The sequence below is a fragment of the Anabas testudineus genome, chromosome 9, assembly GCF_900324465.2.
Source record: "Anabas testudineus chromosome 9, fAnaTes1.2, whole genome shotgun sequence".
Taxonomy (NCBI): domain Eukaryota; kingdom Metazoa; phylum Chordata; class Actinopteri; order Anabantiformes; family Anabantidae; genus Anabas; species Anabas testudineus.
In genome coordinates this window covers 21,424,722-21,439,544 of record NC_046618.1, presented here as the reverse complement: position 1 = coordinate 21,439,544, position 14,823 = coordinate 21,424,722, and the positions used below count along the sequence as shown (strand labels likewise).

Sequence of the window (14,823 nt, the reverse complement as noted above, 5' to 3'; positions counted from 1 at the left end):
CTTTCCAAGTCACTAACAGGCAGTAGAGTGAAGCATACAAAGTCAGTGTTCCTCTGAAAAGATGAAGAGCTGACATGTAAAGACATTAAAGGTAAATATGAACACCTAAAACATATTTTGGATTGTTTCTGCAAGGAAACCATGCTTGCATTTAAACAGAACTGGGAATCATCTGAGGGAGGGAAAAGGTCAAGGTCACTCGGATGAATCGTTGTGTAATGGGAACTATGACATGATAAAAATGACAAACTTTAGTTTGTAGTACATTATCACAGTGAGGTAGAATAACTATTTATTTATTATAATTTACAAAAGTGAACTTCATTCACTCAAGTAAATTATAGCATAAAAATACCACATTACAAGTAACTAAAAAAGCACTATAAACTAATATAAACTACTCATTATGTAATATTATCATATCCCAGATTAACTGTTTATACAGTTAGATAAGATAGACTTCAATGTACCTTAATTTAACTTAACTAGTTTAGATGATAATGTCATCCACATTATTAGCCGTTTTAGAATCGTAGCTGGAAAAGTGAACAAATAACTAGTCTAGTACAAAGTACTGAGTTGTACAAATACCTCAAATATTTAATGATACTACTTGAGCTGCTGTGTTCCTTCCCACCACTGTGTGTCAGGAGATGGTTGTGTTGCCTATTTTGACAATAAATGAGCAGACAATCATTATCTTACAGTTTCTTGTGCACTTTCAAAACACAAACCCATATGTTAATATCTAACATCTTCTTATTTGCATTTTATTATTTCCTTAAAACATTATTTTTATTTATTTACCTCTCAGTCAGGCCAAATGTCATGATAGATTTACAATAGTCCGACTTCGTAAATTGAATTAACCAAAGAATAAATGTCACTGAAAACACGGTCAAAACGCCGATCAACCATTATAATAAACTCCACAAATTTAAAACACATATCTATATCTGTTAAAATCCCGATAACAACATGATTTATCACATTTTTTCCTCCTGGCATTTCAACGTTTAAGACACAGAAGTACGATTTTCGAGGAGCCCCTGAAGGCAGCATTGCCTAGCAACACCGAAACCAGTTTCTCGCAGCGTAAACTTTAGTAAACTTTCTGTAAAAATGCCCAAAAAGAAGAATAAAAAGGGCGATAAACAAGAGGAAGACAAGAAAACTGCGAAAAGGGACACTACTGCAGATAACACCGGCTCTGACGACAAGGAAAAGGGATTATACCTGACTCAAATCCGATATTTGAACGAGCAGCTGGAGAGGTAACGTAACGTTAAGTGAGTTATAGGACAGTTAGATTAGTTATAGGATAGTTAGATTAGTTATAGGATAGTTAGATTAGTTATAGGATAGTTAGATTAGTTATAGTATAGTTAGATTAGTTATAGTATAGTTAGATTAGTTATAGGATAGTTAGATTAGTTATAGGATAGTTAGATTAGTTTATAAGTTAGATTAGTTATAGTATTAGATTAGTTATAGGATAGTTAGACTTAGTTATAGTTAGATTAGTTATAGGATAGTTAGATAGTTATAGGATAGTATTAGTTATAGGATTAGATCGTTATAGTTAGATTAGTTATAGGCTAGTTAGATTAGTTATAGGATAGTTATTAGTTATAGGATAGATAGATTAGTTATAGGATAGATTAGTTATAGGATAGTTAGATTAGTTATAGGATAGTTAGATTAGTTATAGGATAGATAGATTAGTTATAGGATAGATTAGTTATAGGATAGTTAGATTAGTTATAGGATAATTAGATTAGTTATAGTATAGTTAGATTAGTTATAGGATAGTTAGATTAGTTATAGGATAGTTAGATTAGTTATAGGATAGTTAGATTAGTTATAGGATAGTTAGATTAGTTATAGGATAAATAGATTAGTTATAGTATAGTTAGATTAGTTATAGGATAGTTAGATTAGTTATAGTATAGTTAGATTAGTTATAGGATATTTAGATTAGTTTTAGTATAGATTAGTTATAGATAGTTAGATTAGTTATAGGATAATTAGATTAGTTATAGTATAATTAGATTAGTTATAGGATAATTAGATTAGTTATAGGATAGTTAGATTAGTTATAGTATAGTTAGATTAGTTATAGGATAGATTAGTTATAGGATAGATTAGTTATAGGATAGATTAGTTATAGGATAGATTAGTTATAGTATAGTTAGATTAGTTATAGGATAGTTAGATTAGTTATAGTATAGTTAGATTAGTTATAGGATAGTTAGATTAGTTATAGTATAGATAGATTAGTTATAGGATAGATTAGTTATAGTATAGTTAGATTAGTTATAGGATAGTTAGATTAGTTATAGTATAGTTAGATTAGTTATAGGATAGTTAGATTAGTTATAGTATAGTTAGATTAGTTATAGTATAGTTAGATTAGTTATAGGATAGTTAGATTAGTTATAGGATAGTTAGATTAGTTATAGTATAGTTAGATTAGTTATAGGATAGTTAGATTAGTTATAGTATAGTTAGATTAGTTATAGTATAGTTAGATTAGTTATAGGATAGTTAGATTAGTTATAGTATAGTTAGATTAGTTATAGTATAGTTAGATTAGTATAGGATCATTAGATTAGTTATAGTATAGTTAGATTAGTTTATATAGATAGTTAGATTAGTTATAGGATAGTTAGATTAGTATAGTATAGTTAGATTAGTTATAGGATAGTTAGATTAGTTATAGGATAGTTAGATTAGTTATAGGATAGTTAGATTAGTTATAGGATAGTTAGATTAGTTATAGTATAGTTAGATTAGTTATAGGATAATTAGATTAGTTATAGTATAGTTAGATTAGTTATAGGATAGATTAGTTATAGGATAGTTAGATTAGTTATAGGATAGTTAGATTAGTTATAGGATAGTTAGATTAGTTATAGTATAGTTAGATTAGTTATGTAAGTTAGATTAGTTATAGGATAATTAGATTAGTTATAGGATAGTTAGATTAGTTATAGGATAATTAGATTAGTTATAGGATAGTTAGATTAGTTATAGGATAGTTAGATTAGTTATAGGATAGTTAGATTAGTTATAGTATAGTTAGATTAGTTATAGTATAGTTAGATTAGTTATAGGATAGTTAGATTAGTTATAGTATAGTTAGATTAGTTATAGGATAGTTAGATTAGTTATAGTATAGTTAGATTAGTTATAGGATAGTTAGATTAGTTATAGGATAGTTAGATTAGTTATAGGATAGTTAGATTAGTTATAGTATAGTTAGATTAGTTATAGGATAGTTAGATTAGTTATAGTATAGTTAGATTAGTTATAGTATAGTTAGATTAGTTATACGATAGTTAGATTAGTTATACGATAATTAGATTAGTTATAGTATAGTTAGATTAGTTATAGGATAGTTAGATTAGTTATAGTATAGTTAGATTAGTTATACGATAGTTAGATTAGTTATACGATAGTTAGATTAGTTATACGATAATTAGATTAGTTATACGATAGTTAGATTAGTTATAGGATAGTTAGATTAGTTATAGTATAGTTAGATTAGTTATAGGATAGTTAGATTAGTTATAGTATAGTTAGATTAGTTATAGGATAGTTAGATTAGTTATAGTATAGTTAGATTAGTTATAGTATAGTTAGATTAGTTATAGGATAGTTAGATTAGTTATAGTATAGTTAGATTAGTTATAGGATAGTTAGATTAGTTATAGGATAGTTAGATTAGTTATAGGATAGTTAGATTAGTTATAGTATAGTTAGATTAGTTATAGGATAGTTAGATTAGTTATAGGATAGTTAGATTAGTTATAGGATAGTTAGATTAGTTATAGTATAGTTAGATTAGTTATAGGATAGTTAGATTAGTTATAGTATAGTTAGATTAGTTATAGTATAGTTAGATTAGTTATACGATAATTAGATTAGTTATAGTATAGATTAGTTATAGGATAGTTAGATTAGTTATAGGATAGTTAGATTAGTTATAGGATCGTTAGATTAGTTATAGTATAATTAGATTAGTTATAGTATAGTTAGATTAGTTATAGGATAATTAGATTAGTTATAGGATAGTTAGATTAGTTATAGGATAGTTAGATTAGTTATAGGATAGTTAGATTAGTTATAGGATAGTTAGATTAGTTATAGGATAGTTAGATTAGTTATAGTATAATTAGATTAGTTATAGTATAGTTAGATTAGTTATAGGATAATTAGATTAGTTATAGGATAGTTAGATTAGTTATAGGATAGTTAGATTAGTTATAGTATAGTTAGATTAGTTATAGGATAGTTAGATTAGTTATAGGATAATTAGATTAGTTATAGTATAGTTAGATTGTTATAGGATAGTTAGATTAGTTATAGTATAGTTAGATTAGTTATAGTATTAGATTAGTTATACGATAGTTAGATTAGTTATACGATAATTAGATTAGTTATAGTATAGTTAGATTAGTTATAGGATAGTTAGATTAGTTATAGTATAGTTAGATTAGTTATAGGATAGTTAGATTAGTTATACGATAGTTAGATTAGTTATACGATAATTAGATTAGTTATACGATAGTTAGATTAGTTATAGGATAGTTAGATTAGTTATAGTATAGTTAGATTAGTTATAGGATCGTTAGATTAGTTATAGTATAGTTAGATTAGTTATAGGATAGTTAGATTAGTTATAGTATAGTTAGATTAGTTATAGTATAGTTAGATTAGTTATAGGATAGTTAGATTAGTTATAGTATAGTTAGATTAGTTATAGGATAGTTAGATTAGTTATAGGACAGTTAGATTAGTTATAGGATAGTTAGATTAGTTATAGTATAGTTAGATTAGTTATAGTATAGTTAGATTAGTTATAGGATAGTTAGATTAGTTATAGGACAGTTAGATTAGTTATAGGATAGTTAGATTAGTTATAGTATAGTTAGATTAGTTATAGGATAGTTAGATTAGTTATAGTATAGTTAGATTAGTTATAGTATAGTTAGATTAGTTATAGTATAGTTAGATTAGTTATAGGATAGTTAGATTAGTTATAGTATAGTTAGATTAGTTATAGGATAGTTAGATTAGTTATAGGATAGTTAGATTAGTTATAGGACAGTTAGATTAGTTATAGTATAGTTAGATTAGTTATAGGATAGTTAGATTAGTTATAGGAGAGTTAGATTAGTTATAGGACAGTTAGATTAGTTATAGTATAGTTAGATTAGTTATAGGATAGTTAGATTAGTTATAGGATAGTTAGATTAGTTATAGTATAGTTAGATTAGTTATAGTATAGTTAGATTAGTTATAGGATAGTTAGATTAGTTATAGGATAGTTAGATTAGTTATAGTATAGTTAGATTAGTTATAGGATAGTTAGATTAGTTATAGGATAGTTAGATTAGTTATAGTATAGTTAGATTAGTTATAGGATAGTTAGATTAGTTATAGGATAGTTAGATTAGTTATAGGATAGTTAGATTAGTTATAGGATAGTTAGATTAGTTATAGGATAGTTAGATTAGTTATACGATAGTTAGATTAGTTATACGATAGTTAGATTAGTTATAGGATAGTTAGATTAGTTATAGGATAGTTAGATTAGTTATAGGATAGTTAGATTAGTTATAGGATAGTTAGATTAGTTATAGGATAGATAGATTAGTTATAGGATAGTTAGATTAGTTATAGGATAGTTAGATTAGTTATAAGATAGTTAGATTAGTTATAGGATAGTTAGATTAGTTATAGGATAGTTAGATTAGTTATAGTATAGTTAGATTAGTTATAGTATAGTTAGATTAGTTATAGTATAGATAGATTAGTTATAGTATAGTTATATTAGTTATACGATAGTTAGATTAGTTATAGTATAGTTAGATTAGTTATAGGATAGTTAGATTAGTTATAGTATAGTTAGATTAGTTATAGTATAGTTAGATTAGTTATAGGATAGTTAGATTAGTTATGTCATGTGTTTTAAGTAAGTTAGCATTTTAGCTATGTTGTTTCTGTGTTAGCTAGTTATGTCTGTTAGCAAGTTTAACACTTTAAATTTAGTTTCTTTGGAGGTTTATAAACACAATCAAGTTGTTTGTTTATGTTAACCAGATTGAGATGTTCACCTGCTATTTAATGTTCATCCAACAACTTTCCTGAATTTAGTTCAGCCTACTTTACTGATACCTTAGTACAATTTAAAGGGAACCATTTAACAACTATATTTTGTCATTAAATAGCTAACTGGACTTTAAAGATCTGTAACTTTACAAGTGTTTTAATACTTGTTTAAGTAGTGTTTCATAAGACAGTTTCTAAACATATGATTATGATAATATCAAGCTTTTCCCCTGTAATTATTTCAATTATAACCATTTCTTGATGAGAAATTTATAGATGCCACTTTGGACTCTTGGTAAATGTGCATTTGCAAAAATAATCTGCAGATAAATTCCTACGTAAAATAATTATTATATGCAGCCTCACTTACAACATTATTATATATAAAAATGCATAAAAACCGGTATTAATAACCTAAGAATACAATACATATATAGGTTGGCTAACAGCTTCCACAAGGTCAGTTTTAAGTACATTTACTTAGATGCTTCAATAACATTTTCAGTGCAGGGCTTTTAGTTGTTACAGAGTCAGGGGTTTGGTCTTTGTGGTGTGTTTTAGTTCTACACTGAAGTTTAGCACAGGTCTGATCTCAAAGTTACAAGTTCTCTGCCCAAAAATCCTAACCTCCAAAACAGCACTTGCATTTTTGAAGACATGAAGCTTTTTCTTGTCTTTCTACTGAGGTTGAATACATTTACTATAGTTTACTCAGTACAAACACACTTGCCAAATGAATATACTGTAGTTCTAATTCCAAACAAATTACTATAATATAATACAGTGTACAGTAATCATAGTTATAGTAGTAAAGATGTCCAGTCAAGGCCATCTAAAATACAGTATCTCTTGCAAGAATCATTACATTGTCCTTACTGTACGTCTCTTTTCCCTTGTTCTCGTCCAGATATCAGCTGAGAAGTGATGAACTTGAGAGACAGAAGAAAGATTTAAAAACCCAGTACAGCACACTGGAGAAAGAGAAGAAGGACATTGTTGAGTTTCTCAAACGCTCCTTGTTGGAGAAGGAGGATGAGGTGGATGCACTTACAGATCGTCTGGAGAATCAGCGGCAGGCTGCTGATAAGGAGCGAGATGCCATGCAGCTGCAGCAAAACCAGCTGAGGAAAGAGCTTCAAGGCCGAATAGAGGAACTTACTGAGGAGAAGACTGCGCTTGGTAAAACAGAACCTACTATAGCATGTTGAACACTTGTTTTCAACCTATAACAGATATTTGAATTCCTAAAAAAACTATTTAACACTGTAAAATTATGATATTTTAAATGGAAATGTGTTTTTTATAAAACTCCACAGGTACAGAAAACCATCTGAAAAATCTTTGTCACTAGAACAGCATATTATAACACTATGTACACTATGTATTAATGTACAAACATGTACTACATGTAGCACTGTAGGTAATCAAAACGTAACATAACATACTTTAACTCTATTCTTCTCACAGGAGCAAAGCTGGCTAGTCTGGAGGAGTTTCAGAAGCAGAAAGAACAGCTCATGTCCAACATGGACTCTCTGGAAAAGCAACTGGCCAGTCAGAAGGACGAGCACAAAACTGACATCCACAACCTAGAGATGAAAGCACTGCTCGAAAAGAAGAGGCAAGTCTGGGCTATTGACAATATAATTATAGCGTGATAATTTTAAAGCTATGGAAAGACATACAGCAGGTGTAGATATATCAATGAAGTTGTGGCAGACGTTGGAATTTAAGTGAAAAATTTTTAATATACATTGTTCAGCATACCTAAGTTCTTCACCCATGTCTGTGGGCCCAGACAATTAATAAAAATAACTTTTAGATTAATTTCTGTCTCCCTCTTTGATTCTTTTCCCTGACAAAAGGTTGGAGAAGGAGATGGAGAGTCACGTGGCTGCCATGGCAAAAGAGGTGCAGCATCTGGTGGAGCAGAATCTTCCTGAGACGACTAGGATGGCCATGAAGGAGAACACAGAGTTGAAGGTTCAGTTGTGTCAGTTGTCAGACCAGGCACAGGTCCTGATGAAGGAGAACTCGGGCCTCCAGGAACGTAAGAGCAAACTCAGCTTGGATGTGGACATCCTTGAGAAAATGCTCAGCGAGCTGTCCCGCCAGAGCTGCGTCCGCAAGAAGGGAAGTGGAAAATTACTTTTTAGTCCCATTTACTGAGTGTTTTAACTCATAACATCCTAATACAACATTTTCTGTGGACCAGCTAACTTTGACACATAGTTTAATAAATTACAGGTTAGCAAATATGGCTGAGTGTATATGTGCAGTTTGACACAACCAATTTATTCCATATCATGTCCCCTGTTTCAGTTTTATATAATCTTCTCCAAAACATATCATCTTTGAAATAAGAGATACCTGTTTGTGTGTTTCATATTATCAAAGACAAAGGCAGGTACGATTAAATTTCATTTGTCCTTCCCACCACCACATGAACTTAACATGAGTTTTAAGTTTCCTGTACTTGGTTTTTAATGTTAGAAACAACTTCTTTTCTCCCTTAGGTGGTGGAGCAGTTGACAGAGAAGTGTCAGCAGCTGCAGGCAGAGCAGAAAGACAACAGGCAGGAACTTAAGCAGCTTCAGACTGAACACAAAGGCACCCTGGCTGAGATGGAGGCACTCAGGTCAATGTGTACTCTTTTCTATAGTTTATTATACTGATTTATGCATGAATCCTGGGTGACGTTTCCAGCATTAACCTTGACTTTACTGAACTGCTTTCTACTGTACACAAAGAGCAGCTACTCTGCAGCTGATGTTACGTTACTGTATAATACTGTCTGACTTATCACTAGCCACCACATACCAACCCCCTCAATCAAATGCTAGCTTTAGTAACACATGGCTTTGTGATACATTATGTGCAAGTCTGTGGTTCTATGATACATGATGCATCTGCTGAGCTGGGTCCACAACAGCGTGTGGACACCCTCTCTCTTTAGCGGCACCTGTACACTCAACACAACCCTCCATGCTATATGCTAACCCATCCCGATAGTCTGTCAAACCATCAAGTAGCTAGGCCACACAACAAGCTAGCCTGCATGTTAGCATCCTGTCATGCTAGCCAGCATGGTTCCCCAAACGACCAAATATTTCAAATAAACAAGAAAAAATAAACTCCATCTTTATACATCAAACAAAGCAGCGAAGACTCTTCTGCTACCACACGTGAGCAAGAAACTACTGTTGGCCATTTTCAATTTGGTACTAAGACAGTCCTCCTCACCTTAACAGACACAACCAATGAACACTCCATACACCTGACGTTGAGCTCGCTCTACCTGTTCAGCACTTACCTGTCTTTAAGCTAGTCACAAACCATTCTTCTACTCCACAACCCCTCATTGAAAATAACTGCAGTCAGCCATATTGTTCATTGGCTGCTTTAGGCTGCGGCCTTTTATAATCAACTCAAAAATGACTTCATCACCAGAACAGTTCAACTAATGAGGCGAGTTGATCGGTTAAACTGTTACTTTTACCTTCTTTTCATTATTGCAAATTAAAATATATTCTTACACCTGTGACACTAAAAAAGCATCTCATATGAATCATGGTGGATCTTACCATTCAGACCACTGCAACTTTCTACAACTTGTAGAGTTGATATAAGCTGATCTGCTGTGAGTAATAACAGCAACATATTTGACATGTGCAAGACTGTTTATCATGGTTATTTTGTGTACCTGTCTGATTGAAATGTAAATGTAAATGTAAATTTCACACTCAAAAGTAAATAATGTTTTATATGATAAAAACCAACTCTCATTTTCTCTGAATGATAAAAATAATAATTAGTAAACTGCAGCACAAGACAACACAAGAACAAAAGGTATAAACTTGGCAGTATTTGTTTTAGAAACTGAAATCAGATACACAGTCGAGAGTAGTAACGATTAAGTCAAACATGTGAAGAACTGCTATAAGTTCAGGGGGCATCCGGACTTGAACCAGAGACCTCTTGATCTGCAGTCAAATGCTCTACCACTGAGCTATACCCCCACTGACAGAGTGGCCTGTCACTGTTGTGTTTTCAGACAGGAGCGAGCCTCAGTCTCAGAACAGCACAGGAAAAGCAGAGCTGAGGTGCATCAGCTGGAGGCTGAGCTAAAGGAGGAGAGGAGGAAGAGGAGCAGGATGAAGAGGACCATGCAGGAAGCAGCTGCCACCCTCAGACAAGCCCTGATGGTAAAACAACAGTTCTTAACCACTAACATCCTCCTTCAGGAAGATCAGGACACACGAACATGTTCACAACAAGATCTTCAGTTTTCAGCCCACTGGACCAATTTTGATGCATCATTGGACAATCATTTTGGCTAATTTAAACTTATTTTTGTTGTTCTACTGCTGAGTTAAACAGGGAGGTTGATGTAAGATAAGACTATGTTAAAGCAACACTGGAGGTAATACTCATCTTTATTTACAGATTAAAAAAATGTTAACTTTTATCTTTACCTTCTTAAATTAGTCTAAAGCCTGAGTACAGCTAGAAGGTGATCAAATCCAACCAAACCATTCAATAAAATAAAAAAATAAAAAATCTACAACAGATTAACAGACATTATCTGCCTCCTAGAACTGTTTTCATGACTTGAACTTTAAGATGCTGATTCTGTTTCCAGCAGGAGGCGCCTACTGAGCAGGAGTCTGTCGCCCAGTGGAGGAAACTGATGCAGAAGCTGCTGGTGGTCTTGAATGCAGCCACCAGCTCCACCATTGAGGACGAGCAGCTGAATGACCAGCAGAGCTCCGACCCTGCAGCAGCCAGGTATTAAACTCACTCTCACGACATCGTCTTCGCTCTTGGGAAAGACTGCAAGTGGCTCTATGAGCTGCAGTGTGACTGCACTGCCCCACAGAGGCAGAGAGGAGTAATTACAGATGTTAAGAAAAAAAGGATTTAAGTTTATTAAAGTATTTATTTTTGTAATTGTTTAGGCTGAATATTACCTAAAAGACTGATCTTCATAGTTCTCAACTTAACTTTAGTAAAACGGAAAAAGTTCATCAGAACTGGATCATTGTATCTGTCACCAGCTCGGCCTTGTGCTTTTACAGAACAGTGAATCTGGACCCAGCTTCGAGTTTCCAGTTCCAGTTGGCCCGCTACAGGCCAGGTGATCTTGGTCTTGTACCCCCTCCGGCACGGAGGCACAAAGACATGCTCTCCAAGACGGTAGCAGGGTCCTGGAGCCCGGGAACACCTCTGCACAGGTTTCTTTACTCTACTTAATTATTCTCGTTTTAATCAACACTTGGTTCGAAAATAATCAAAATGCAGAGACTCTGCTTACAAATACTTTTCACATTTTTATATTCTGTATATTTCTTCTGCTCTTTCTCTCAGGAAACCATCCAGTAACAAAACAGCCAGCTCCATATACTTCAGTGATTCAGCTGCTGCCTCTGTGACCCCCAAACACTCAGTCACCAAACTAAAATAACAGTAACTTATTTAAAACGCTAAAAATCTTTTTAATATTAGAGAAAATGTGTTTCACGGCACAAAATTCATATTTATCTTTAACTATACAAATCAAAGGTCTCACATTTCTTTGCTTGAGGTTTAGATTTCTGATTTAGATTTGATTTCTTAGCTTTTAGTGTTTGGTTCAGAAATCACGATTTCCTGTCTCCACACATAAATCAACTGTCTCCTACTTAAATATTTGCTCCTGTGGAAAACAGTGAATCTGCTCCGTCGCTTCTGGCCACAACTTGAACTGACAGAACACGTCACGGTGGCCGAGAGGTTAAGGCGTTGGACTCGAAATCCAATGGGGTCTCCCCGCACAGGTTCGAATCCTGTTCGTGACGATGTGGTGTAGTTGTCTTCCTGGGGTTTGTGGTCTCACTTCCTTGTGACCCTCACAGTAGTATTGTCATCTACATCTGTCCAAACACTAATCCCAGAAAGGTTTTTTTTTTTTTACTTTTTTTATTTTATACAAATTAAATAAAACAAACGATGTAATAATATAAATGACTTCTTCAGGATCATGTAGCAACATGTGTTAAAGCTGCTTTGGATAAAAGTGTTTGTTAATGTAATGTAAATGTAAAACACTGATTTACACTGTTGATCTATTAATACAAATATAAACCTTCCATTTTAAAACTGCAAAGTTGAAATTATTGATGTTTTTTTAACATTAATCTGATTTAACTGACGCTTCAAACAGTGTTTTTCCTACAGTGCTTGTGCTATAAATGTTTTTTGTCTTGATGTATTGTTTAGGTTTGGAAACATTTAGTTAATTTGACATTCTTCTGTTCAGCAGGTGCAGAGAACTATTAAAACATTATTAGTAATTATTAGTGTAGTTTTATAATTGTGTAGTGTTGCAGAATTATAAAGTAGCAGAAAACAGAGATGCTTTAGTAAAGTACAAGTACCTCAAAACTGTGCTCAGCTACAGTCCATCAGTGGCTGTACTTAATGACTTAAAACATTCACATAATACTTCGGTTTGGGCTCAGTGAAGAGAAGACGCTGATCTGTACTCTTTAATTAACGTTTATTATTATATGGCAAAGTGTCAGGCACTTCATATGAAGATGAACGTCAGTACCTTGATGAATACTAGAAGAGCTTATATTACACATGAGAGAGAAAGAACTTGGACACAGACAAAAAGGAGAATAACTAAACTCTAACGACCACCGTATGTACAAGGAAATACATAATATCTGCATTAAAAACTATACTTTGATAAATACATAACTTCATCGATTGTTAAGTAGTAATAGGAAATATTCAAAATACTGTGATTCTTCTTTTTAAATAGATAAAAAGGATTTGTATAAAAGTACAATTTCTCCAGTCTAGATCACGTCTATTCATTAATGCGTTCATCCACATGAGTTGTGCAGTGTGATGTCGAGGAGAACAATATATACATGAGATATTTCCTCAAACGGGGCTGGATTATTCTCCATCTGTCTAAAAAATAAGAAAGGAAAAGAAAAGAAATCACAAACGTGTTCTCGAATGATCAACATTGAGCTTTAGAAATTAAAAAGAGATCAAATTTAAAAACAGAAGAAAAGTATGGAGAGAAGAGGGAGAAGTGACGTTTAGTCGGTGACTTTGTGTCCGTGTTGGCCTGAACTCCAGTGGTTTGTGATCACTCCAAGCGTCCACCGGTTACATTCATGCAGTGATGGAAGGGCACTTTGGGCTCGAGACAGAGGCAAGCGTGAACTTAAAGTTAAAATAAAACAAGAAATCTCATTGGTTGGGTGGTTGAATGACTTGATTGGTGCTCAGGATCGTGTCCCTTATCCAGCTGTGGGTAAGGCATCGTTCAGCGTGAACCAATAGCAGCACAGGGTTTGTGGGCAGAGGCGGGACCACTAATCGAACATGCCCCTCCGTGTGGGACTGGGTGACGTCTTCCTGCCGAGGCGAGGCGTTCCCTAGAAGACAGGAAGATGGAAACGTAATAATCATACTAAAGATAATCAGATCATTAATATTTGTTTCTGTAACATCTGTATCACACAAAAACATTTTAAAAAGCCTCTGGACTCTTACTGGTGACTGGGCTTTGGAGAAGTTGACGTGTGCATAAAGCAACACTGCGATGTCTTTGTGTCCTGCTTCCAGAGCTATGGACAGAGCATTGCTCTCATCCTAAAGGAGGAAGTCAACAAGAACAAAGAGAAGACAGAGAAATTAGAGATTCGTCAGTAAATCACAAAGTTGTTTCTTAATATACATCAACTGGGTATGTGCCGTACGCAAGTACAACATGAAGAGGTACTCTGTTACTTCAGAAACTGACCAGAGGAGGAGAATAAACAAGGACTAAGACGTCGTTTCCTCTGAGTTTCTGTCAGTGGGATTTTAGTTTAAGTCGTGAATTATCCTGTAATCCAGATTCTTTTTATAATGTTTCATAAAGTTTTACAGGAATTATCAGCCCAGATGTCTTAAACAAACTATTAAGTATTTCTGGTCATTATTTTTAAGGCTAATACAAACAGGGCTCATCATTTATATTTGTTTGAGAGTGTTTTCCATGTGCAGCCACAGACTTTAGTTGCTTTGTCAGCTGCATCATGTCAGTTTTTCAGTGAAACGTAGACATTAAAATTAGTTGCTTCCCTTCTCCCCGAGTTACCGGTACTCACATTGTCGCTGAGCGTGGCGTCACAGCCAGGTTGAGCAAGCAGGAGTTTGACGATCTCGACGTGCCCGTGCTCGCTGGCGCACATCAGCGCCGTGGAGCCCTCGTCGTCCTGAATGTTGACGTCGGCCCCGTGGGCCAGAAGAGCCCGAACCATGTCCATCCTGCCGTGACTGACCGCCAGCATCAGCCCCGTCTGACCAGCCTGGGAAAAAACAGCAGCAGCACAGTAGAGGAATCAGATTGAACTCGACTGGAGTTAAGATTTGGACTTAAACACTTCAGCTTCAGTTTATCATCATATAACAAAGAAAGAACAGAGAAAGATTTCATATTAGGAAAAGCAGAACTAGACAATTCTCAGAAATAACAGTTAAGTTTAGGCTGCTGCCTAATTATTTTCTATCAATGACTGAAAGTTGTTACGTTAAAATGTGACTGATTTAAACATCACATTACCCCTGAGCTCTGGAATATTGTAGTTGACATTTTGTAGTCGGACTAAAATGTAAAACCCCAAAAAATACAGCTTTCCTCTAAATATTATAAAGCAT

General features: G+C 33.5%; 2 protein-coding genes and 2 non-coding genes across 7 annotated transcripts in view; 2 read left to right on the top strand and 2 right to left on the bottom strand.

The window, feature by feature from the left end:
* Positions 1–1,079: 1,079 nt before the first annotated feature.
* LOC113150936 (cilia- and flagella-associated protein 157-like) lies at positions 1,080–12,094 on the top strand. Its single transcript, XM_026343694.1, has 9 exons — positions 1,080–1,274; positions 7,025–7,296; positions 7,585–7,738; positions 7,983–8,250; positions 8,634–8,755; positions 10,172–10,322; positions 10,760–10,905; positions 11,196–11,351; positions 11,485–12,094. The coding sequence occupies exons 1-9, from the start codon at positions 1,123–1,125 to the stop codon at positions 11,579–11,581; spliced, it is 1,518 nt and encodes a 505-aa protein (XP_026199479.1). The 5' UTR covers positions 1,080–1,122; the 3' UTR covers positions 11,582–12,094.
* Positions 10,065–10,136, bottom strand: trnac-gca. Its single transcript has one exon. It is a non-coding gene; the product is annotated as a tRNA-Cys (tRNA).
* Positions 11,873–11,954, top strand: trnas-cga. Its single transcript has one exon. It is a non-coding gene; the product is annotated as a tRNA-Ser (tRNA).
* Positions 12,095–12,636: 542 nt separating the features above from the next.
* The window catches only part of kank1a (KN motif and ankyrin repeat domains 1a), a 47,108-nt gene continuing 44,921 nt past the window's right edge, over positions 12,637–14,823 (bottom strand). For all 4 annotated transcript variants that reach the window (XM_026343642.2, XM_026343645.2, XM_026343643.2 and 1 more), the window contains 3 exons: positions 14,274–14,474; positions 13,675–13,773; positions 12,637–13,556 (listed from right to left, as the gene is read on the bottom strand). In XM_026343642.2, the coding sequence (XP_026199427.1) occupies positions 13,494–13,556; positions 13,675–13,773; positions 14,274–14,474 (363 nt within the window). In that variant the 3' untranslated portion in view covers positions 12,637–13,493. The remainder of the gene's footprint in view (positions 13,557–13,674; positions 13,774–14,273; positions 14,475–14,823) is intronic.